The sequence below is a fragment of the Neophocaena asiaeorientalis genome, unplaced genomic scaffold, assembly GCF_003031525.2.
Source record: "Neophocaena asiaeorientalis asiaeorientalis breed wild unplaced genomic scaffold, Neophocaena_asiaeorientalis_V1.1 scaffold110, whole genome shotgun sequence".
NCBI lineage: Eukaryota > Metazoa > Chordata > Mammalia > Artiodactyla > Phocoenidae > Neophocaena > Neophocaena asiaeorientalis.
In genome coordinates this window covers 6139759-6161506 of record NW_020175053.1, presented here as the reverse complement: position 1 = coordinate 6161506, position 21748 = coordinate 6139759, and the positions used below count along the sequence as shown (strand labels likewise).

Here is a 21748-nt window from a genome sequence, read left to right as displayed (position 1 = left end):
TGGACCTACAGTGTTTCTTTTAAACTGCAAGACTGTAATCCCGAGGCAGTACAGACTGGAGCCAGCTTACCTGGGTGGTAAAGCAGCTCCACCACTTTCTAGCTGTGTGACCTCGAGCAAGTTGCTTCACTTCTCTATCCTTAACTTTTTCTCACAGTGCTGTGTGAGAGCTGGTGAGTGACAGTACCTAAAGTGCTTAGAACAGGGCTTGCCTGAGGGTTGGTTGCCACTGCTGACCTTGGATCATGTGACCTCACCGCTTGGACCCTCCTGTCCAGTGGCCCATCTCTCAAGATAAGAGCCAGAGTCCTGCTTTCCCTCGCCCTCATTGATCTGGCCTCCTCTCTCCCCACTGGGCATACTGCTGTCACCTGCCACCCCACGCTCCTACCCGGAGGCCTTTGCTCTTCTCGCTGTTGCCTGAAATGTCCCCTCCTCCCACCCCAGCTACCCACCCGGCCCACTCCTCTACCTTCAGGTGGACGTTGGCTGTGAGGCCTTTGCTGCCCACCCATTTTGAAGCTGCCTCCCCTTCCCCAACTCCTTGCTTTGTTTTTTCTTGAATGGTTCTCAGTTTTTCTTAGTTGTTACTTGTCAGTCTCTCTGCTAAAACGTGAGCTCTGTGGCCAGGGGTTTTTGTCTGTCTCATGCCCTCAGCATCTAAAATGGTATGTGTGTGCCACCTGGAAGGTATTGATAGGTACCGACAGGCAACAGGGATGGTAAGGAGCTTGCTTAGGATGGCCTGCTGTGGAGCCCTCAGAATGAGCTGCTGCCCCTGGGGCTGGGCAGCTTCCCTGAGCTCCAAGGACCACACTTTCCACGGCTTCTTGGAGACTCCACTCGGTGCAGCTCTTCAAGGCTTCCATTCTTCAGTTTTTATCATTCTCATCCTGGCTTCGTGCTGCTCTTAGCCTTTGAACGTGGTAGCAGGTGTCCCCGTCCTGTGCCGAGTGTGTCTTCAGTGCCCCCTGTCTCCTCACATCTCTTCATGTTAGCCTTTTTAGCCCCAGAATCACGAGTTGGCTCTTGCTAGGGTCTCTGCAGACCTGCCTGGTGCCAAGGGGTTTGGTCCTGGTCACATCTGTGTTCTGTAGCACTGGGTATGCGGACCTTCTGTCCTTCTCTGAAATGATCTTTCTTGGTGCCAGGAGACTGGCCCTACTCCACTCAGTGTTCCTCGTGTGTGTCTGGCTACAGCCTCCTCAGCGATCACTGCGGTTCTGAGTCTGTCATCATTTGTGTGCTATGTTTCCTTGGTCCTTAGCACCTTTGACAGACATACCTGTGGGGGAGGTATTATGTTAAATTCCCACTGAAATCAGAAATGTGAAGACATCTTAGAGTCTAGGAAATAGATTGACAGTCAGTGGTCGTTGCCCTGTAGTTCATGGTAGTGCCCCCATCAGAGTAGGTAGTCTTTGGGTAGTTGTTGGATGAATTAATCAAATCTAAACAAGTCTCTGGTTTTTATGTTATGTCCCCTTCAAAGTTCAACTACCACACTCTGTCCCTTCACTGTAAACTTCTTAAACATGTGGTGTCTGCTGTTTACTGTTCTGTCTGCAACCAGCAAGCTGCCCCGGGTGGGCGTGGGCACGCACATGTGTCTGCATCCGCGTGCATATGGCATGTTTGTGCGTGTGTCTGCACGGTGTGGGGGTGTACATGTGAGCACATGCGTGCGTTTCTGCACGTGCTTCTGCTCTGGTGGGTGCCCTCCCTCCTGCAGGCCCCTGTGTTTGGATGGCCCCCTGCCCTGCCTTCTCAGCCTTGTGTCTTCCTTCCGTTGTGCTTCTCCAGAGTTGCATCCTCAGCCCTCTTCTCGGTCTGCATTCCCTCTCTGGGCGGCCTCTCCTGCGGTTTGGGTGACCGCCTGGCTGATGTGTCCTGGCGGCCTCAGCCCCGTTGGCCAGGTCTGCCCAGAGGCTCGGGGCGCCCTCCTCTGCAGGCGCTGCTTGACTGTCCCTCCGGGGAGAGGCCTCGTTGGTCGTCAGGGCCCCCTTGTCCCAGCTCTCCACCTCTGCCCACTCAGCAGTACGGTCAACTCTGTGTCTCTGCTGTTCTCGAGGGCACAGGCACCATGCCTGGCGCAGCTGTTGGCCTCCCTTCTCAAGTAGGGACTGAATTGTGGCCTGAGGGTCCCTTCACTCCCGGTGGCTTCTTGTTGCCCCCCAGGATGGAGCCAGGCTCCGGGCGGCTCCCAGGACTCCCCGTGCCTTGGCTCCAGCTGTCTCCTGCGGCTCCCCCGACCCACCCTGGCTGGGCTCCCTTCCCTGCGGCCACCACCCCTACCTCTCCCGGGAACAGAACCACGCCACCTCTGGCTCCCCCAGCCCGCTGCATCACTGTCCCCATCCACGTGCCCCAGGGTCCCGGGTGACAGAACCCCTGGCCCTAGTGCCGCAGAGTTGAGCCGAGGGTCTCCCGCTTGCCCTCTGACTGACCCGGCCCTCGCAGGTGAGTGGATCCATGTCGCTCTGGTGCTGGAGGGAAGCCGCACACCTTCTGTGTGTTCTGGAAAGGGCAGCCTTGCATTGCATGCTGGCTTGCCTTGTAAACTGAGTTAGGGGGTGCTGCGGTGAAGTTTAGTGGAGGATTTTTTTTTTAATCCTTTTTGAGCCTAAACATAATATGGTTTTTGTGTTTCTCAAGTTGGAATTACAGTGGACAATTAATAAAGTATTTAATTTGGGACTTAAGGTACAATTTAGGTTCTGAAGAAAAAAGTAAAGTTCGATTGTTTTGAAGCATAGAAGGTTCTCTTTTTGGGCAGCATTCTTTTAAGTTTTCACTGCTCTGTCAATAGCACTGGGCTCTTGGTACCAGGACACGGAGGGCTCTGTTGCGTTGTGACGGCGCCTTTACGTCTCTTTGCAGGTGGATGAAGACGGGTGCCCCTCCGGCTTGAGGACAGACTCGCTTAGTCGTCAGTCATTTAAGCTGAGTGCATTGTGATTTCCAATAATTGAGGCAGTGGTTCTAAAAGCTGTCTACATTAATGAAAAGAGCAATGTGGCCAGCTTGACTAAGCCGCCAGCGTGTGCAGCGCGGGCAGGACGGCACCCGGGTCTCGACGGACTTGTGCATGTTAGCTGTATAGATTTATGTAAGGTTTTTTAAAACTCTGGTCTTTTAAAATAGTCTTAATCACTTTTACTATGGAGACATGTGAGAGCCCCTCTCCTCTCCCGCGTGAGCCCGCAGGAGGAGCGGTGATGGAGAACCAAGCTTGCCCCCTCCGAGCGCTGCCCCGTGGACAGTCTCCACCACCTCCCCTGCAAACGTCCAGTGATGCAGAGGTAATGGACGTTGGCTCTGGTGGTGATGGACAGGCCGAACCCCCTGCTGAGGACCCACTCAACTTCTACGGAGCTTCTCTTCTCTCCAAAGGATCCTTCTCTAAGGCCCGCCTCCTCGTAGACCCGAACTGTAGTGGCCACAGCCCGCGCACCGCCCGGCACGCACCTGCGGTCCGGAAGTTCTCCCCTGACCTTAAGTTGCTTAAGGATGTAAAGATTAGCGTGAGCTTTACCGAGAGCTGCAGGAGTAAGGACAGGAAGGTGCTGTACACGGGAGCGGAGCGCGACGCGCGGGCAGAGTGCGGTCTGGCCCTTAGCCCTGTCAGTGGAGATGTGCATGCTTGTCCCTTTGGCGGGAGTGTTGGTAATGGGGTAGGCGTAGGGGGTGAGAGTGCGGATAAGAAGGATGAGGAGAATGAGCTGGATCAGGAAAAGAGAGTGGAGTACGCAGTGCTGGATGAGTTAGAAGATTTTACTGACAATTTGGAGCTAGATGAAGAAGGAGCAGGCGGGCTCACGGCTAAAGCGATCGTGCAGAGAGACAGAGTGGACGAAGAGGCCTTGAAGTTCTCCTACGAGGTATGTCGGTGTCCCCTCCTTTGGAGCACTCTTAGCAAAACCCAAAGAGAGGTGTTTGGGAATCGCAGCATCTCTGTAAAGCTGATGTTGCAGAGGAAAGAACACCCACAGGAGGTGGAAACGTAAATGTGAAAAGAGAAAGCCGTCAGGAGTCCAGGTTTTCAAACTTTGCTAATGAAAAGTTTGGCTGACAGGTCTGCCTCGTACCCTTGTCCCAACTGAGTTGGAAGGAGCTGCTGGCCACGCTCCCTGGTGGCACGCACACCTGCCTGAGCGTGTGCTTCAGCTGGCGGTTTCATTCCATTTGTTTTTCAGATGATCACGCAACATAGAGGCACACCTAGGCCCCCGAGAGCGCCTCCTTTCTGTGTCGTTGTCAGTGACACTATGACACTTGCCTGGAGGGCACCGGGGGGCTGTGGTGTCTGAACAGCATATTTTGCAGGATGATTTTGACAACGATGTTGATGCTCTGCTGGAAGAGGGCCTCTGTGCTCCCAAAAAGAGGCGGATGGAGGAGAAATATGGAGGAGACAGCGACCACCCATCAGACGGAGAGACAAGTGTGCAGCCAATGATGACCAAGATTAAAACAGTGCTCAAAAGTAAGTCGGGCCAGGAAGTAGCGAGTGTTCACGGGGCTTTGCATGTATGGGCATGAGAGCCCTCGGTGTCAGGCAGCAGGTGTGTGTCTGAGGCCAGGAGGGCCCTGTCTGGTGATAGGAAACAGACAAGATGTGAGGACACACCCAGATGCATGATGGCCCAGCTGCAGGTGGTGCAGGTGCTGTGGAAACCAGAGCAGCTGGGCTTGTGTGGTTGGGCAGATCCCTGGGGAGGGGGCATCCAGGGGTATGGATGCTGGGCCCAGAGGCGGTTGCTCGGCATGGTGGCTGGTGATGGTTGCAGTCCGGGTTCTAGATTCTGTGCCAAGTGTTGGGGGAGCCACTGGAAGCAAGCAGGACTCGTTCCACAGTCTGGTCTGAAAGCACGGCTCGCGGTGCACGTGTGACTCCTGCACTTTGAGTGGGCAGAGGTGGAGGGGTCGGAGACGTGGTGGGGAGCGGTCGGGGGTGCCCAGAGCTGGCCCGTGCAGCCCCCCTGCTGATGCGGAGAGGTCTGAGGGGTCTCCGTGTCTGTTTCTGTCTTGGCCTGGAGGCGCCTCTCAGTGTCTAGGTGGAGGTGTCAGGTGGGCGGTGGAAAGGGGCTGGAGGGACACAGGACTCAGGCACACAGGTTACATCTTCTGCTGAGCACCAGCGCAGGTGGCCAGCGTGATGGGAGGAAACCGAGGGTGGCCGACGTACAGTCTCCTGGCTGCGGAGCGGACATGTTGGCAGTGCTGGGCCGCGCGTCTGCCAAGTGGGCCGCAACAGGAACAGTAACAGACTATGAGATGCACGCGAGCTCTTCGGGCAGCTGGGCCAACTCTGTGACAGCTCACTATCGCAGACATGCCTTGTCCCATGATGTGCTCAGCTTGAGCTGTGTGAGTGCCTCCTTCTCCTTACTTAGCCCATAGCTGGTTGCAGACAGCTCCCAGCCCAGCCCGCGGTGGGCATGGGGGTGCCTGACGGGGTCTGTGCGTGTCCAACCTCACATTCCCTCCCAGGGCTGTCCTGACACAGGTGTCTGCTGGTGTTGGCCACGTGTGGGTGTCAGACCTGGCACAAGGGTGTCATTCCCTTTTCTGTGAGAATAGCTGGTGCTGTTTTCAACTCGTATGTGTCTTTTTAGATTTCACTTGGTTTTTCACTTCCATTTCTGAATTTTTAACTTGTTCCCAATACCCGTAAGAAAAATAAGTTTTACTTAAGTCTTTGCCATGTGCTTTTTTCAGCAGCCAGGGCTGTCAGTAGCAGCTCGAACAGCACAGGCTTGTCACCTGGTCACAGGGAGCAGTGATCCACAGATGTGCAGTTACTAGCGAAGCCTACCCAGGCCCTGCGGTGCCTCTGGCCACACCTGTGGGAGGCGGGCGGGGAGTCAGTGTCCACGGTGCTTGCCAGCCGTGGAGGCAGAGCTGTGGCGAGGCCCTGTGTCTTGCAGAACCCTGCTCTAGGCTCCGTGGCGTGCCTGTGCCGTTCTAGGCTGGGGAGTATAGCAGTGAGCAGGGTGGACAGCTTCCTGCTGCACGGAGGGACTTGGAGCCTGTGGGTCACACCCAGAGGGACAGGCACAGCAGCAGAGGGAGAGCAGAGTTTTGCAGGTGGGGCTGGGTGGGGCTTTCTCTAGTGGAGGGCGGGGTGTTCCCCCTCCTACTTTTTAGAGGTTCTCTGTAACGTTGGGTCCACCTTGCTGTTGTTTCTGACACGGGTTGTAACTTTGGAAACGTCCTGACAGTTCTTACTCAGTTACAAGTGTCTTTAAGTGATTGCAGGGTGTTCTTGTCTTCTGTGCAGGTCGTGGCCGTCCACCTACAGAACCACTGCCGGACGGGTGGATCATGACGTTCCATAACTCCGGAGTCCCCGTGTACCTGCACCGAGAGTCTCGGGTGGTCACCTGGTCCAGGCCATACTTCTTGGGAACAGGAAGCATACGGGTAGGGGACACATCAGTCATGAATTTAGTCTCGTAAGTTGCAGGAGGAGCATGCATGTCTGCCCACGTTGCATTACAGCCAGACAGGCAGGTGAAAGGCATCGGACGTTCAGATGTTTGGGGCCATCCTTGTAATCTGTGTTGCAATTTCACTGTCCACAGAAACATGACCCTCCTCTGAGTAGCATCCCCTGTCTGCATTACAAGAAAATGAAAGACAATGAGGAAAGGGAGCAAAACAGCGAGCTCACCCCCTGTGGGGAGGTGTCTCCCGCCAAGCCCCTGAGCCGATCTGCAGAGCTGGAGCTCCCCCTGGAAGAGCCCGACTCCTTGGGGGCTGACATGGGGCCCCCAGATGAGAAGGATCCACTGGCGGCCGAGGCCGCCCCCGGGGCCCTGGGGCAAGTGAAAGCCAAGGTGGAAGTGTGCAAAGATGAATCAGTTGGTAAGTTTCCAGAGTGAACTTGGTCCCTGAGGAGGAAGGGACTTGTCCGTGCTTGCCTGTCCACTCCCGCATGGCTGGAGAGGCCGTCTCCCTGAGCTTAGGAGATTCTGCCTGCTGACCTCTTGCTCCCGACCCGCACACTGGTGCTGCCCTGCAGATGGCCTTTTTCTTTGGTCATGTTCGCGATCTTTCCTCAAGTCTTGCTTTTCATGAAAATGGGACATGCTCGCATGGAGTCCTGGTGTACCAGTGCGCAGAGTGGGCGTCTCCACCACGTGGTGTGGATGCTGCCCCCTTCTCAGACCCTCAGTTGCTCTCAGGTGTGGGGCGTTCCTCCCTGTCCCTCCTGCATCTCTTCCATGGTGGCAGGCTGTCTTAGCCCCCATGCGTTTTCGGGGTCTCTCACTCTGTGCTACTGCCCGGCCTGTCTGGGAACTCCTGCATGTGAGGGGCTGGGGCTGCTGCTGAGGAGGGGGACAGTGGTGTCTGGCTCCCCGTCCCGGCTGGCTCTGTCAGCGGGTGGGCTGTTCTTGGGACACAGCTGGAAGGGAGCCCTCCCTATAAGACTCTAACTTGACAGTCTGCCTCTTCACACCGTCCTTCCGCACATGTAGGACACACCTGAGTGTGCTCCTGTTTTTCTGAAAACAACTGCCTCCCACCTCTGACCTCATGGCGCTTGTTTCCAGACTTGCTTCTCTGCACTCATGTGTAAAGAACTATGTGGTTTTGGTTTGTCACTAAGTGTGCAAGCACGTTGTTTTGTAGCTCACGTGGAATCTCAGGCATCTGCCTGGTGGGAGGAAGGGTGCAGGCAGGGCGCCAGCAAGACTGATGGGAAGCCCTGGGGTCCTGGGGGAGAGGTGGAACAAGTGCCATGGCCCTGAGCTGCCTACTTGCTGCAGGGCGTGGGGGCGGCCATGGTGGGCACGTGGTGCCTCGGCTGCTGCTGGCCGTCCAGCACCTGTTTCCATATGGGGAGAAAGGTCCCAAAGGCTGGTTGCGGTTGGCTTTTTTTTTTTTAAGATTCGTTTTTGTTTTTTTATTTTTGTATTCTTATTCTTGTTCTAAATAAACTAAAGGACATGCCAGAAATTTGTCCCTAGGGGACCTGGCAGGGTAATTTGAGCTGGCAGAATGAAGGGACGTGATTCTTTACTTCCCTTGCCCTTGGAGAGGAAAGGGGAAGGCGGTATCGTGTGTCTGGGACCTGTCCTGCTCACCGGGTGGAGGGCGTGACCTCCACCCGTGACTTGGGTCTCTGGTGAATCCCGTATAGACCTCGAGGAGTTTCGGAACTACCTGGAGAAGCGCTTTGACTTCGAGCAAGTTACCGTGAAGAAGTTCAGGACATGGGCTGAGCGTCGGCAGTTCAACCGAGAAATGAAGCGAAAACAGGCTGAGTCAGAGAGGCCCATCCTGCCGGCCAATCAGAAGCTCATCACTCTGTCTGTGCAGGATGCGCCCACGAAGAAAGGTGAACGGGACTCACAGGTCTGATGTTCCTGGGATGTGTGTTCCAAGGGTGCTGCACCGGCCTGTGTCTGCCCTGTGGCGCAGAGGTCCTCTCCCCGCGGGCTGGGGTGTGGTCGCTGCAGCCCCCGCTGTTGCTGAGACGGCCCCTCTTGTCATAGAGTTTGTCATCAACCCCAATGGGAAGTCGGAGGTCTGCATCCTGCACGAGTACATGCAGCGTGTCCTCAAGGTCCGCCCTGTGTACAACTTCTTTGAATGTGGTGAGTGTGACCTTCCCCATCTCACTCCTAAAGCATCAAGCACGTCACTGGGGTCACTGCTGGGGAGGTGGGAGCTGACTGTCATTCCCCTCTGCTGGGTAGGAACGAGAGGGGAGGTCGAGGGGGATCAGATGGTCACCTCTCCGCACCCCCTTCCCACTGCGCCTCTGAGGGTGGAGGGGCTGCAGCCCTGCAATGGCCACAAGCTGTCCTCTGGCCGCCCGCATCACTCCTTAGTGAAAACCAGAAGCTCAGCGTCCGCTATTGTCTTCCTGCTTCTCTGGCTCACAATGTCTGCATCCCACCCCTTGCACTCCTCCGTCCATCTTTCTCAGACGTTGGTCCCTGTCCCCCTCGACTTCCTGGCCATGCTCTCTGCCTGCTGACTGTCCCTCAGCCCCACCCCAGTGCCTCAGGGACCCCCCCGCAGGCCTCTGCCTTCAGCAGCAGCCCTACCCCCACCTCGTCTGTCTGTCGGCGCGAGCAGATTGTGTGTGTGCACGTATGCTTTTAACGTCTTGGCAAGTGTGTTTTAAAATGGTAATTTTAATTTTAAGAGAACCCAAGTGAGCCTTTTGGTGCCTCGGTGACCATCGATGGTGTGACCTATGGATCTGGAACGGCAAGCAGCAAAAAACTCGCGAAGAATAAAGCTGGTAATGTGCCTGCTTGGTGTCAGAGACCCGTGTTGGCCCACCAATGGCTAGGGAAGGCTGTGGATGGGGCAAGTCTGTTTTATTTATGTAATCATCTACTTGGATCTTTTTAAATTATGTACTCACTGGAAAAGATTCAAATAGAAAAAGTAAAACATGAGAAATGAAAGTAGAAGGCCCTTTTCCACTCAGATGGCTGGGCCAGCGCCTCCCGCCCCGTCCCCAGCGCTCACAGATGCTGGTTGCTCTGTGCTGCCTGAGCCCAGGGCACCGTCTGTTTAAACCCAGCAAGGCAGGGGTGTGCTGAGAAGGAGAACAGGTGGCATCTTCCTCAGGTGGTTTTGATGTCCACGAGGACCATTTTCCAAGTCCTTCCAGCTCCAGACTTGGGACTGCCACTCCTGGAACACAGCCAAGCAGGCCCTTGGGAAAGCTGGTGGTTTTTGGTGGAAGTCTGATGCTCCTCCTGCCCGTGGCCTGCTGCTGGCTATATTCCCGGCACTCCTTGTTGTTGGCGTGCTTTTCCAGAAGCCGCTTAGCCCCAGCACCAGGGTTATTTGGCCTCTTCTGGGGAGTGGACCACATCGCAGGCACGTGATGGATGCACCCCGGGCCCTGGCACCCCCATCGCCGCATTGTCTTCAGAGCAGCTCTGCCTCTTACAGAGTGCGGAGCGTTTATTGCAGTCTCACTGAGTCTCGGGTTGGTGGAGTGTCTGTGCTCCGGGGCTCAGAGTGCCCCTGGGCCTTGCTCTCTTCTGGTGGTGAATGCCGAGGGTGATGGGACCCCACCTTACTGTCTGGCTGACCCCGTGTGAAGTTGTGCTGGGTTCACAAGCTCTGCCCGGTCCCCAGGAGGTCTCCTGTCAATTTTAGAGAAATTCTCTCCAAAGGCTCTTCTGCTTCACAAGTGGGGTGTTCCTGAGGTCTCAGAGCAGAAGCCTGTGAGGGTCCCATAGTGGGTGGGGCCATCCTCATAGTGCTGGCGCCTCGCCTCCCACCCCCACCCCCACCCCATGCTCCTTCCCATGTGCTCTTCGTTTTGCACCCGTGTTCATGGGGTGCCTGCACTCGGCTTCTCGCCACCCCTACGCTCGGGCCTGCAGGCGCCTCCCCAGAGTGTCCTTCTGGCCCAGCTGCTGCTCCCCACCACACCCTTTGCCTGTGCCTCACGTGCAGGCCCTTGGGGCTCTGTCCCCGGGGCCCAGGCTCCCTCGGCCGTGGGGACCCCACCCTCACCCTCAGTGTTCCTCTTTCCACAGCCCGGGCCACGCTGGAAATCCTCATCCCAGACTTTGTTAAACAGACCTCTGAGGAGAAGCCCAAAGACAGCGAGGAGCTGGAGGTGAGGGTCGTGAGCCCACCCTGGTGTCAGGCTGTGCTTGGGTTTAATCGCCCAGGTGCCAGGTGCTCCGTCTCTTGTATTTCATCAAAGAGGAGACCTGCTTGTCTTTGCAAGCAGAGAAAATGTTCTTGTCAGAGATTTTTGTCCTTGTGTCTTGCCGAGGGTCGTGAGAAGCTGCGGGTAAATGTTTCGGAAGGAAGCCATACTCCGCTGACAGCAGATCCAAAGTGGAGTGAGCCTTTGAGGCAGAGGCTGCAAAACCTAGATTGTTCTTTATGTTAAGAACCATTTAAAACTATTTGTAAAGTTTTTTGGGTAAATATGGTCCTATGGTTATTTGTAGCAAGGGCTTCTCACTCTGAAGAATGCATTCTTTTTTATAACACCATAAATTTTTCCCTTTTAAACTACACAGTACAGTGGATTTTTGTACATTCAGAATATTTTCATCACTCCAAAAAAAAACTTTGTCCCCATTAGCAGCCACCCCCATTCTCCCCATTCCCAGCCCCTCAACCCCCAGCAGCCACTCATTTACTTTCTGTCCCTGGATTTGCCAATTCTGACGTCTTCTGTTAGTGGAATCATACGATGTATGTTCCTTTGCGACTGGCCTCTTCCACTTCACGTGCTGTGTGAGCTGTGAGTATTATCAGATTGAGGACGTTTCTTCCACTCCTGGTTTATTGACAGTTTTTGTTAAGAATGGGTGTTGGATTTTGTTTTTTCTGTTTCTGTTGAGATGATCTCGTGGTTTTTGTCTTTGACTTTACTGATGTGGGGGGGGTGGTTTCATTGACTTTTGAATGGTAAACACACCTTGCATTCCTGGGATAAATTCCACTCAGTCGTGGTGTATAATCATTTTTATGCGTTGATAGGTTTGGCTCACTGGTATTTGTTAAGGATTTTTGCAGCTGTACTTATAAGGGGTACGGTTCTGTATTTTCTTTTCTCATGATGTCTTTGGTGTTGGTATCAGCGTAATACTTGCCTCATAGGATGAGTTGGAAAGTGTTGCTTCCTCTTTCATTGTGTGGAATAGTTTGCAAAGGATTTGTATTAATTTTTTTTTTTTTTCTTTACGGTACGCGGGCCTCTCACTGTTGTGGCCTCTCCTGTTGCAGAGTACAGGCTCCAGACGCACAGGCCCAGCGGCCACGGCTCACGGGCCCAGCCGCCCCGCGGCATGCGGGACCCTCCCGGACCGGGGCACGAACCCATGTTCCCTGCATCGGCAGGCGGACTCCCAACCACTGCGCCACCAGGGAAGCCCTTAATTTTTTTTTTTTAAAGATAAACCACACGCTTCCTTGGTGGTACAGTGGTTAAGAATCTGCCTGCCAATGCAGGGGACATGGGTTCGAGCCCTGGTCCAGGAAGATCCCACATACTGTGGAGCAACTAAGCCCTGCGCCACAACTACTGAGCCTGTGTGCCACAACTACTGAAGCCTGTGAGCCTAGAGCCCGTGCTCTAGAGAAGCCACTTCAATGAGAAGCCCGCACACTGCAATGAAGAGTAGCCACTGCACAAGAGAAGCCACTTCAATGAGAAGCCCGCACACTGCAATGAAGAGTAGCCCCCGCTTGCCACAACTAGAGAAAGCCCGCACGCAACGAAGACCCAACACAGCCAAAAATAAAAAAGATATACCATGCAAGCACAATATTTATTCCTTCATTTATTTATTTATTTATTGGCTGCACTGGGTCTTCGTTGCAGCACACAGGCTTCTCTAGTTGTGGCGTGCAGGCTCTGAGGTTTCAGCACACGGTCTTAGTTGCTCCGCGGCATGTGGGATCTTAGTTCCCTGACCAGGGATCAAACACACGTCCCCTGCATTGGAAGGCAGATACTTAACTACTGGACCACCTGGGAAGTCCCGGTATTAATTTTTTAAACACTTGGTAGAATTTACCAGTGAAACAGTCCAAGCCTAGACTTTGCTTGGTTTTGAAGTTATTTATTTACTGATTCAATGTTTTTGCTTGTTATACATCTTCAGATTTTCTACTCCTTGAGACACTTTTGGGATTTTGTGTCTCTCTCGGAGTTTTCCCACTTGATCTAGGTTATCTAATTTCTTGGCAAATACACATTCATAATATTCCGTTATGATCCTTTTGTTTAAACTTTTTTAAAATAAATTTATTTAATTTATTTTTATTTTTGGCTGCATTGTGTCTTCATTGCTGCACGCAGGCTTTCTCTAGTTGCAGCCAGCAGGGGCTGCTCTTCATTGGGGTGCGCAAGTTTCTCATTGTGGTGGCTTCTCTTGTTGCAGAGCATGGGCTCTAGGCACGTGGGCTTCAGTAGTTGTGGCACGCAGGCTCAGTAGTTGTGGCACATGGGCTTAGTTGCTCCGCGGCATGTGGGATCTCCCCGGACCAGGGCTTGAACCCGCGTCTCCTGCATTAGCAGGTGGATTCTTAACCACTGCGCCACCAGGGAAGTCCCTTATTCCTGATTTTTAGCAGTTTGAGTCTTTCCTTTCTCTTGGTCGGTCTGACTAAAGGTTTGTCAATGTTGTTCGTCTTTTCAAATATCCAACTTCTGGTTTTGTTGATTTTTTCCTATTGGTTTTTTATTCTCTATTTATTTCTGCTCTTGCCTTTATTATTCTTTTTTTCTGCCAGCCTTGGGTTTAGTTTGTTCTTCTTTTTCTAGTGTCTTAAGATTAAGGTATTGATTTGGGGTCTTCTTTTTAAATATGGAGTTTACAGCTATAAATTTTCTTCTGTGTACTATTTTGCATCCCATAATTTTGCTTTAATATGTGTTGTGTTTCTTTTGTCATTTGTCTCAAGGTACCTGATTTCTCTTGTAATTTTTTTCTTTAAACTAGCGGTTATTTTAGGAGCATTTACTTTTCATATATTTGTGAATCTCCCAAGTTTCCTTTGGTTATTGATTTCTAACTTAATTCCATTGTGGTTCAAAAACATAGTTTTTGTGATTTCAGTCAGTCCTTCTAAGTTTATTGAGGCTTGTGTTGTGACCGCCTGAGAGGATGTGCATTGTGTGTTTCTGAGTGGAGTGAACAGGCATCTGTGGGTTGAGCTGGTGTGGGGTTTGCTGTTCTCGTTCTTGGTGGGTCTTCTGTCTGGACTGGTGTTGAGTCCCCATCTGTTACTGTTGAATTGTTTATTGCTCCCTTCACTTGTCAGGTTTTGTTTCATGTATTTTGGGGCTGTTAGGTGTGTGTGTGTTTGTGATACTGTGATATAAAATACACGTTTGGTCTTTGTCCTTGGTTCCTGGTGGGACCTTCTAACGTAGTAAATAAATTAACGTTTGGTTTTTGTCTCCAGTTCCTGAAATAGTTCCAGTTGATAAAAGTGAAGGGAACGTTCTATTCTTTTTTTTTTTTTTTAAGCGTTATGCGGGCCTCTCACTGCTGTGGCCTCTCCCGTTGCGGAGCACAGGCTCCGGACGCATAGGCGCAGCAGCCATGGCTCACGGGCCTAGCTGCTCCGCGGCATGTGGGATCTTCCCGGACTGGGGCATGAACCCGTGTCCCCTGCATCGGCAGGTGGACTCTCAACCACTGCACCACCAGGGAAGCCCTGGGAACGTTCTATTCTAACCCCTTCAACTACGCCTGAGTTCATGTTCAGGAGGTGAATTTTGGAAGCCCCGAGATGGGGGTTGGTTGCCAGGGGAACCATCATGTAGTCGGAGGTTGGACTTCCAGCCTTGTCCTCTGCCTCCCCCAGTGCCCGGGGAGGGGTGGTGCTGGGGGTTGGGTTCATCCCTCGTGGCCAGGGGTCTGAGCAGCCTGGCTCACACAGCGATGCCTCTGCAGACACCCTGAATAAGGGGCTCGGGGTGCCTCTGGCTGGCGGACCCATTGAGGTGCTGGGGGGGGGGTTGTGCTTAGAGGGGGATGATTTCCTGCTTGCTGGAACCAGGGCCTCCTCCTGATGCTGGGTGAGGAGGAAGCCCCCTCTCTGCCAGAGCAGCAGGTTCCAAGGCTTCTATATGAAGAGGGCAGGGCTGGGGTTGATGCTGCTACAAGCCGAGGGGCCCTAGAAGCTGGACAGTCTGGGAAGGGACCTCTCTGAGAGGCCTCAAAGGAGCATGTGGCTCTCCGTTATGGCCAACCCGGGAGGGGGCCCACACTCCTGAGTGGGAGCCGGGGGCCATGGGGTCAGAGCCACCTCTGGGCTGGCAATGCCCCTGTCACCAGTTTCCTTTTTCTTCCCTGAACCAGTTGGGCGTCGCCTCTTAAGAACCTTGGTCACGTTTCTGTTCTGCCGTGTCTGGTCACTTTCTCTCTTCTATAACCTCACTTATGATGGTTTTCAAGCTTTTTTCCGAAGGTTGTGTGTCTTTAGACTTCTGACCGGTCGTCTGATCAGCCTCTGATTCAGGATGGGCTCCCCAGGCCAGCGGCAGGCAGCCCGGCCCTTGCCATTCCTCGTTTGTGTCTCGGGCATCTGGGTGGGGAGGTGTGGGATGTGGGATGCAATGTCTCCGAGAGGTAGTGGTGGGGGCAGGAGGCCCCAGGGGAGGCGGCAGCACGGGAGCCTCTTCACGGGGCCGCGGGAGTGGCCAGCACTATGACCGGCTGCTTCATTTTGTAGTATTTTAACCACATCAGTATCGAGGACTCGCGAGTCTACGAGCTGACCAGCAAGGCTGGACTGCTATCTCCCTACCAGATCCTCCATGAGTGCCTTAAAAGGTAAGGGGAGGGGGGTGCTTCCCTGGCCATCGGGCATGGGAGCCTCTCTTGGGTGCCCAGCACCCTTCCACCCAAGGGGCCGGATGGCGTGTGGTGGGAGAGTCCCTCCTTGGAGCAGCGGTTTGGGGAGAAGGGTTGGTTCTGTCTTGATGGGCCCTTGGAGGGCTTTCTGGAAGCAGCCATTTCCTCCCTCTCAGTTGATGTCACCTACTGTCTGTTTTCTCCTACAGAAACCATGGGATGGGGGACACCTCCATCAAGTTTGAAGTGGTTCCTGGTAAAAACCAGAAGAGTGAATATGTCATGGCATGTGGCAAGCACACAGTGCGCGGCTGGTGTAAGACACACACCCCTCTCCCAATACACCCACACACAGGCTTTCAGTGATCCCGAGGACCACTGCTCTGGCATCAGCCGAGCCTCAGTTGTATGCTGACTGCCCACGGTTGTGCCCACAGCATCCCATGTCCACGTCTGAGTCACAGCTGACCTGAGTGCAGCTGTGGGTGTCCCGTCCCCGGGCTGGTCATTTTGGCTGGGCTGTGTTGCTCCCCTGTGGCTGCCACCACTGCCCCTGTCCAGCCCTCGGTCCCTGTAAAGGGAGCAGGAGCCTCCTAAGACGGCAGCAGAGCCCCCTGCAGGGCCCTCTGCTGTTGCTGGGCACCAACTGTGCTCTTCACCTAATCTGGTGTTTGGATATAACCTTACTTGAAAAGAAACTTTGTGTAACTACTGTAAACACAGACCAGCACTGGGTAAGTGAGAAGGTCATGACCAAGCAGGCCCTGGGTGTGCCCTGTGCCCTGCAGACACCATTCCTTGCTGAGGCCAGCCCTGAGCAGGTGGGCAGGGCATAGGATAGATCCCCCATCTGAGCCAGAGGCCCTTGCTGCTCTCCAGGCCTGTTCTGCACCCTGGCCCCACCTTCTCTCCATCTAGAAACGTCCCCAGCACAGGATGCCCTCTGGATGCTCCCCCACCCCTGTGTCTGCCCTGCAGGTGCGTCCTCTGTGTCGGCAGATGTGGGCTGGGGACCGGGAGGCCTCATAAGCTATGGCCTTGGGTGTGTCCTGACCTCCCCGAGCTTCTGATCGGCTGTTCTGCAGGATGGGCAGGGCTGAGGCACTGGCGGCTGCGCCTTCTGCCCCCTCCCGTCGGGAGTACCCCTGTCTGGACGAGGTGGCCTTGTGGATGGCTGGTATCTGTGACTCCCTCTCTCTACATTTCCTCTCAGGCAAGAATAAGCGAGTTGGGAAACAGTTAGCTTCTCAGAAGATCCTTCAGCTGCTGCACCCACACGTCAAGAACTGGGGGTCCTTGCTGCGCATGTATGGCCGTGAAAGCAGCAAGATGGTCAAACAGGTAATGGGGTCCCCCGCTGGCACAGGGGGCCGGGGGCAGAGTCAGGCTCTGGCTGCATGGGGAGGGGATGGGGTGCGGGCCAGGGCTAGAGGGGGAGCGAGCAGACCACACACAGACAGCTCTCCCTGGCCACCAACTTTCAACAGCCCATGTGTGTCATCTGTTTTGTTTCTGCTCTTTGGGCCAAGATCTCAAGATTTTAGCCAATACCCTTAGGTTTTTGTGTTTGGGGTGGAGAGAAGTACAGGGAAGCGAGGTTTATGTTGACTTTTTCCCTGACGTTTACAGAAACGGTCTGGGTCACCAGCACCCCTGTGAGTGGTGGGTGTGGAGGGTGGGGACTGTGGGTGGTGACCCCCAGGCCGTCTGTGAAGAGCTCCTTGCTCTTGGCCTGACAGGGTGGGTGAGAGGAGGGGACACTGGGCCCCGAGGTGCTTGGCCCTGTGTTGCTGAGCCTCTGCCTTCGTGTCTGTGCTCTACTTCTGTGCATTGTGCTGGGCTGTGAGTGAGGGGAGAAAGCCTGCTTGGGCCCGTGGTGGGAGCCCCCTCCCCTGGAGCTGGCGGGCGAGGGGTCCATCCAGAGGCAAGGGAGTGTGGCACCCACGGCCAGCAGGCATCCTCAGATATGGCTTCTTCACCCTGGACGGGCCTGCAGGGAGCTCAGCGTCTGGGCCCCACAGGCTCCCAGGGGCCGCAGTGCCGGGGCGAGTCCTGTCCTGCAGTGTGCTGTCCACCTGGCTGAGGCTGTGTCCTGGTTGCTCCTGCCTGAGGGCTCTGGGCATGTCAAGTGCCTGGCCAGTGGCTATGTCAGAGGCCAAGGGGGCCGGGGGAGCACCCCGCATAGGAGGCAGTGGCAGAAGTGGGGAACAGCTGGCAGGCAGCCAGCCAGGCGGGTCAAGGGAGGGGTGACCCCAGACGGTCCTGCGAGCGGGCTCTGCTCCCCAGGAGACGTCGGACAAGAGTGTGATCGAGCTGCAGCAGTTTGCCCGGAAGAACAAGCCCAACCTGCACATCCTGAGCAAACTGCAGGAGGAGATGCGGAGGCTGGCGGAGGAGAGGGTGAGGCCTGTCCGCATGCCCTCAGGCTGTGGCAGTGCTGGGGAGCTGGTGGCCCTGGCCACCTGTGCACTGATGTGGGGTCCCTGTAGGGCTTGTCGGGGCAGCTTCAAACCCCTGGTGGCTGTGACCTCCTTGACCCTCCACTCCCGGGCACGCGTCTTGATGCCCACAGAAGTGCCAGCACGTGGTGCCTTGCGATCGCGCACATTCTGCAGCCCCGCCACCGGCCTTTCACCGAGGTTGGGCTGCAGGTTCCCATGTCGCCTACATCCTTGACCTTGGCTGTTCTTCCAGGAGGAGACGCGGAAGAAGCCCAAGATGTCCATTGTGGCATCTGCACAGCCTGGCGGCGAGCCCCTGTGCACTGTGGACGTGTGATGACTGGTGGTCCGGGCTCAGGGGCTGCCAGCTCTGCTGCGGGGGAGACCTGCCCTCACTCTGCAGCCCCGGGTCTCCAGTCCACGGTCCCCTGCCACTGCGTGTCTTGACAGCCAGGTCCACGCAGCTCTTCCTTGGGGGCCACCCACAGGTCTGGGTGGCCATGTTAAAGCATCGACTCAGCCTGCCACACAGGTGGACACAGAAAGGTGGGAGGTTGCCATGGACCTCTGCTTGTGTGGACATGCTGCAGACTGGTGTTATGAAGGTTTTCATGAATTTTAGTATGTAACAGGCGCTGACAAGAAATGATAGTTGGATGACATGAAATGAGAAAGCCCTGCGCCTGGTGCTCCCGCGGGCACCGTAGGGACCTGGCCAGAAGATGCACGCTGGCACCCCATCCCCTTCCCTGCCTCCTGGGTTTTCCTTTTTTCTCCAAAAAAGTTATAGTTAGGAAGGAGTATTTCAGACCTCTTTGGTTTAAAATAAACACAACTTAGTATCAGAACTATTTTTCAAAGGCTGTAGGCAAACCACCAAGGTGATCATTCTTTGCCTTGAAATGCATTGCCCATGACGTGGATGAAGGCACCTGTCCCTGCCCAGCTTGCTGCCCCTGCCTGGGCTGGGGGGTGCAGTCCATTCTTCTGAGTAAGTCTTAATGCCCCCAAAACATGCCTTCTTAGACACTGAGGCCCCTCACCTTCGCTGGCCTCTGGCAATTTTTTACTAAATTTTTGCACAGTCAAGTCTGTCCACCCATCAATTTTTAAAGCTTTTATGATATTTTAGCGTTTGGAAAGAAACTTTTACAGTGAGAGTAGAAGATAGATTTGGAATCACGTAGCAGATGGGAACAGTTAATGCATTTTAGCTCGTGGACTTGAGAGGAAACGAGGACCCTCAGTGCAGTGTGTTCACATGCTGGTGCTCCTGTCCAGAGCTGGTGCGAGCATGTTGGGGCGGCACTGGGTTTTGAGAGCAGCCGTCTGGTGCAGCCAGGTGACTAGGTGGCCCCTATGGACAGGTGTGGGGTAGATTTGTTCCCACTGAGTCCCAGCAGTCCAAGTTGGTTGTGAGCTGTTGGCTCCCCGCCCCTGGCACCTGTTCAGGGCACCGTGTGCTCATGGCACAGTGCTTGACACCTCCCCTGTGGGTGGTGGTTTTACAGGAGACAGTATTCTCTATGCCCTGCCACCCCCCGTGACTGAGGTTGGCGCCTGTGCCGACCTTTGTAAAAGAGTCCGCAAATCGAGTTGCTATAATTACACACTTGCTTCTGTCCTGCCCTGTCTGCAGTTGTGAATAACCATTTGACTATAACTGTTTGCCCTTAAAACAGTCAGATGCACCACCTCGAACCAAAGCTTTGTGCACACTGGAGGCAGGTGAGCCTCACTGAGGCCTCCCCGAGTCCTTCCTCTGTCCCGTGTATGGGTGCAAGTATCCTGTGAACACAGCCGTACTGAGGGGGCAGAGGGCAGGGGGAGCCTATGCTGAGGCCACTTCTGGGTGGCCACCACCCTTTGTGTACCTCCCAGGTGGCAGCTGGGCCATGGCTCTAGGGGTGAGCCTTGATTGTCTGAACGCATAAAGCAAAATGTCCAAAAGGAAATGGCTGGTGTGTCTTTCTTCTGGCCATGGGGTGGTCCTTAATTGGCTAGAGCTGCCCTGAAGGCCAGAGCAGCTGAGCGGTGTCCCAACCCCACCCCTAGCTCTTGTGGTCACTAGGAGGTATGTCCCTTTGGGGATGGGACTGCAATGAGGGTGGGGAAGGGGAGTAGGGCAGCATCTCCCTTTGTGCTCCCCATGCCATGTGTACAGTTGGCCCTTGGCCACAAGGCCTGTGTCTCCTGTCAGACAGCAGGCTCTCTGCTGGGACACCGGGACTTTTGGCCACGCGAAGAACTGGGAGAACTGTTCCAACTGGGCCAATTCTTATGAGCGCTTCTGGCCCTGCCCCATTGCACCTGTGGTGAGGGTAGAGGAGAGTCCCTGTGTGCCAGGCTCTGAGTTCTTATCACAAACATTGGTAGTTCAGCACTTGTTTATTCCAGCCCTTGCAGCCCATTTTGGGGGTGAGGGGAGAGCAGGCCACAGGAGCCCACGGGGACAGGGGTCTTGTACCCTCTGTGGCTACTGCCTGAGTATGCCAGGCCGGGCAGGGCAAGGACTTGGGAAGCCCCAGGATTCTGCCCATGATGCAGTCTGGGTGCTGTTCTGGAAAGGCTGGTTTCTGCTGCCCCAGAGGACTAAGAAGCAGGGGAGGCCCTAGTTTCTGGTGGGGTGTCACCTGGGGGCCCTGGTGGGGGCTGGACTGGAGGATCCTGGGGCTCCAGGGCCCCCATACCATTGGGGTGCTCCACTCTCTCAAACAGGATGAGCATCTCACAGTGTGGGGTCTGCGGGAACAGGTCCACGGCCACAGCCTTAACTGGCCGGAAGGGACTGCCCTTCACCCGGTTCGACGGGGCCCTGCAGAGGCTGTATGGGAGGGAGTGCCATGGTCAACTGTGTGGGTACAGCAGGGTCTCCTGGGGTGAGGCCCCGTCCACCCATGCCCCACACTCACTCCACAAAGTTGCCCATGGCTGCCCGGGGGTTGCAGGAGACATACAGGAGTCGCTTGAGGTTCTCAGCTCTGCGGACAGCCAGGATCACTTTGGAATCTGGGGAGGCACAGACCCCTCAAGGGAGAGTCCCCAATGGCTCCCCCTCAAGGAGCAGACAGGGGCCCGAGACCAGGCAGCCTAGTGGGCCACCCTCTGCCTCCCCACACCACCCCTCAGGTGGACACCACTCACGTAGACCGGCGCGGGGTGGGTCCAGGATGGCCATGAGCTGCTGGGATGCCAGTCTGCTCACCAGTGCGGGCACCAGGTCCTCGGCCCTCCCGCAATGGAACTCAACGTTGCTCAACTCTGGAGGTGACAGAGCAGCAGCCCTGCCGTGAGGCCTGGGACACCCCCCAGAGATCTGCCCGGCCATGTTCAGAAGCCCCCAGAAGATACCTCAAGAAAACCCTTCCCTGCGGGGCAGCCCCAGGCATCGTGGGCGCCCAATAGGTCTGCACAGTAGGGGCCCTTTCTGCCCCCACCCCATGAGCCCTAGGAGCCACTGGGTGGGTCCCAGGTGCCCTGTGGAGGGACACACAGGGCCTGCCACCCACTGTGAGGCCTGCTAGCTCTCACCGTTGTCCAGGGCATTCACCCGGGCGTCCTCCACAGCCTCCTGGCACAGCTCGATCCCCACGACTCTCTTTACCTTCTGGAGGAAAAACAGGGCAGACTGATGGCACCCCTCCCCACCCCTGGACCTTCTGGGGGGCAGCGGAAGAGGACCTGGAACAGTCTGAAGTTATCTTAGGGGGGTCATGACAGACAGGACGGGTGATGACACAAGGGTGGGGTGGGGGAGAGCATGCTCTTGACCGGGGTAGGAGGGCTCACCCGGGCCAGAGCCAGGCCGATGGTGCCGGTGCCGCAGCACACGTCCAGCACCGTGCTCCCTGCGTCCAGCTGGGCCCAGTCCTGGATGAGCGTGTAGAGCACCTCAGCCGCGGGGGTGTTCACCTGGGCGTGGGTTACACATCAGAGCAGCCTATCCGCTGCCCACCAGCCCCCCAGTGTCTGCATCCCCAGGGCCTTGTG

General features: G+C 55.4%; 2 protein-coding genes across 3 annotated transcripts in view; one reads left to right on the top strand and one right to left on the bottom strand.

The window, feature by feature from the left end:
• The first annotated feature begins 2913 nt into the window (after positions 1–2913).
• On the top strand, positions 2914–19725 carry DGCR8 (DGCR8 microprocessor complex subunit). Of its 2 annotated transcripts, XM_024763710.1 has the most exons (14): positions 2915–3109; positions 3208–3881; positions 4327–4486; positions 6284–6426; positions 6588–6870; positions 8150–8347; positions 8505–8606; positions 9164–9262; positions 10524–10606; positions 15196–15296; positions 15527–15633; positions 16531–16658; positions 17604–17717; positions 18012–19725. In XM_024763710.1, the coding sequence occupies exons 2-14, from the start codon at positions 3219–3221 to the stop codon at positions 18093–18095; spliced, it is 2265 nt and encodes a 754-aa protein (XP_024619478.1). In that variant the 5' UTR covers positions 2915–3109; positions 3208–3218; the 3' UTR covers positions 18096–19725. The 2 variants fall into 2 exon arrangements, with proteins under 2 accessions (XP_024619477.1, XP_024619478.1); XM_024763709.1 differs by having other exon boundaries at positions 2914–3881.
• A 384-nt stretch (positions 19726–20109) lies between these two features.
• The window catches only part of TRMT2A (tRNA methyltransferase 2A), a 4440-nt gene continuing 2801 nt past the window's right edge, over positions 20110–21748 (bottom strand). The window contains exons 8-12 of the mRNA XM_024763711.1: positions 21548–21670; positions 21290–21365; positions 20903–21019; positions 20671–20767; positions 20110–20582 (exon numbers count right to left, since the gene is read on the bottom strand). Of these exons, the coding sequence (XP_024619479.1) occupies positions 20351–20582; positions 20671–20767; positions 20903–21019; positions 21290–21365; positions 21548–21670 (645 nt within the window). The 3' untranslated portion in view covers positions 20110–20350. The remainder of the gene's footprint in view (positions 20583–20670; positions 20768–20902; positions 21020–21289; positions 21366–21547; positions 21671–21748) is intronic.

Bases quoted from the DNA above. Each gene is read 5' to 3' on its own strand.
- DGCR8 (XM_024763709.1), top strand. From the start codon at position 3,162: ATGGAGACATGTGAGAGCCCCTCTCCTCTCCCGCGTGAGCCCGCAGGA. The intron at 3,882-4,326 runs GTATGTCGGTGT...CATATTTTGCAG, and splicing joins CCTTGAAGTTCTCCTACGAG to GATGATTTTGACAACGATGT. The intron at 6,427-6,587 runs GTAGGGGACACA...CACTGTCCACAG, and splicing joins TGGGAACAGGAAGCATACGG to AAACATGACCCTCCTCTGAG.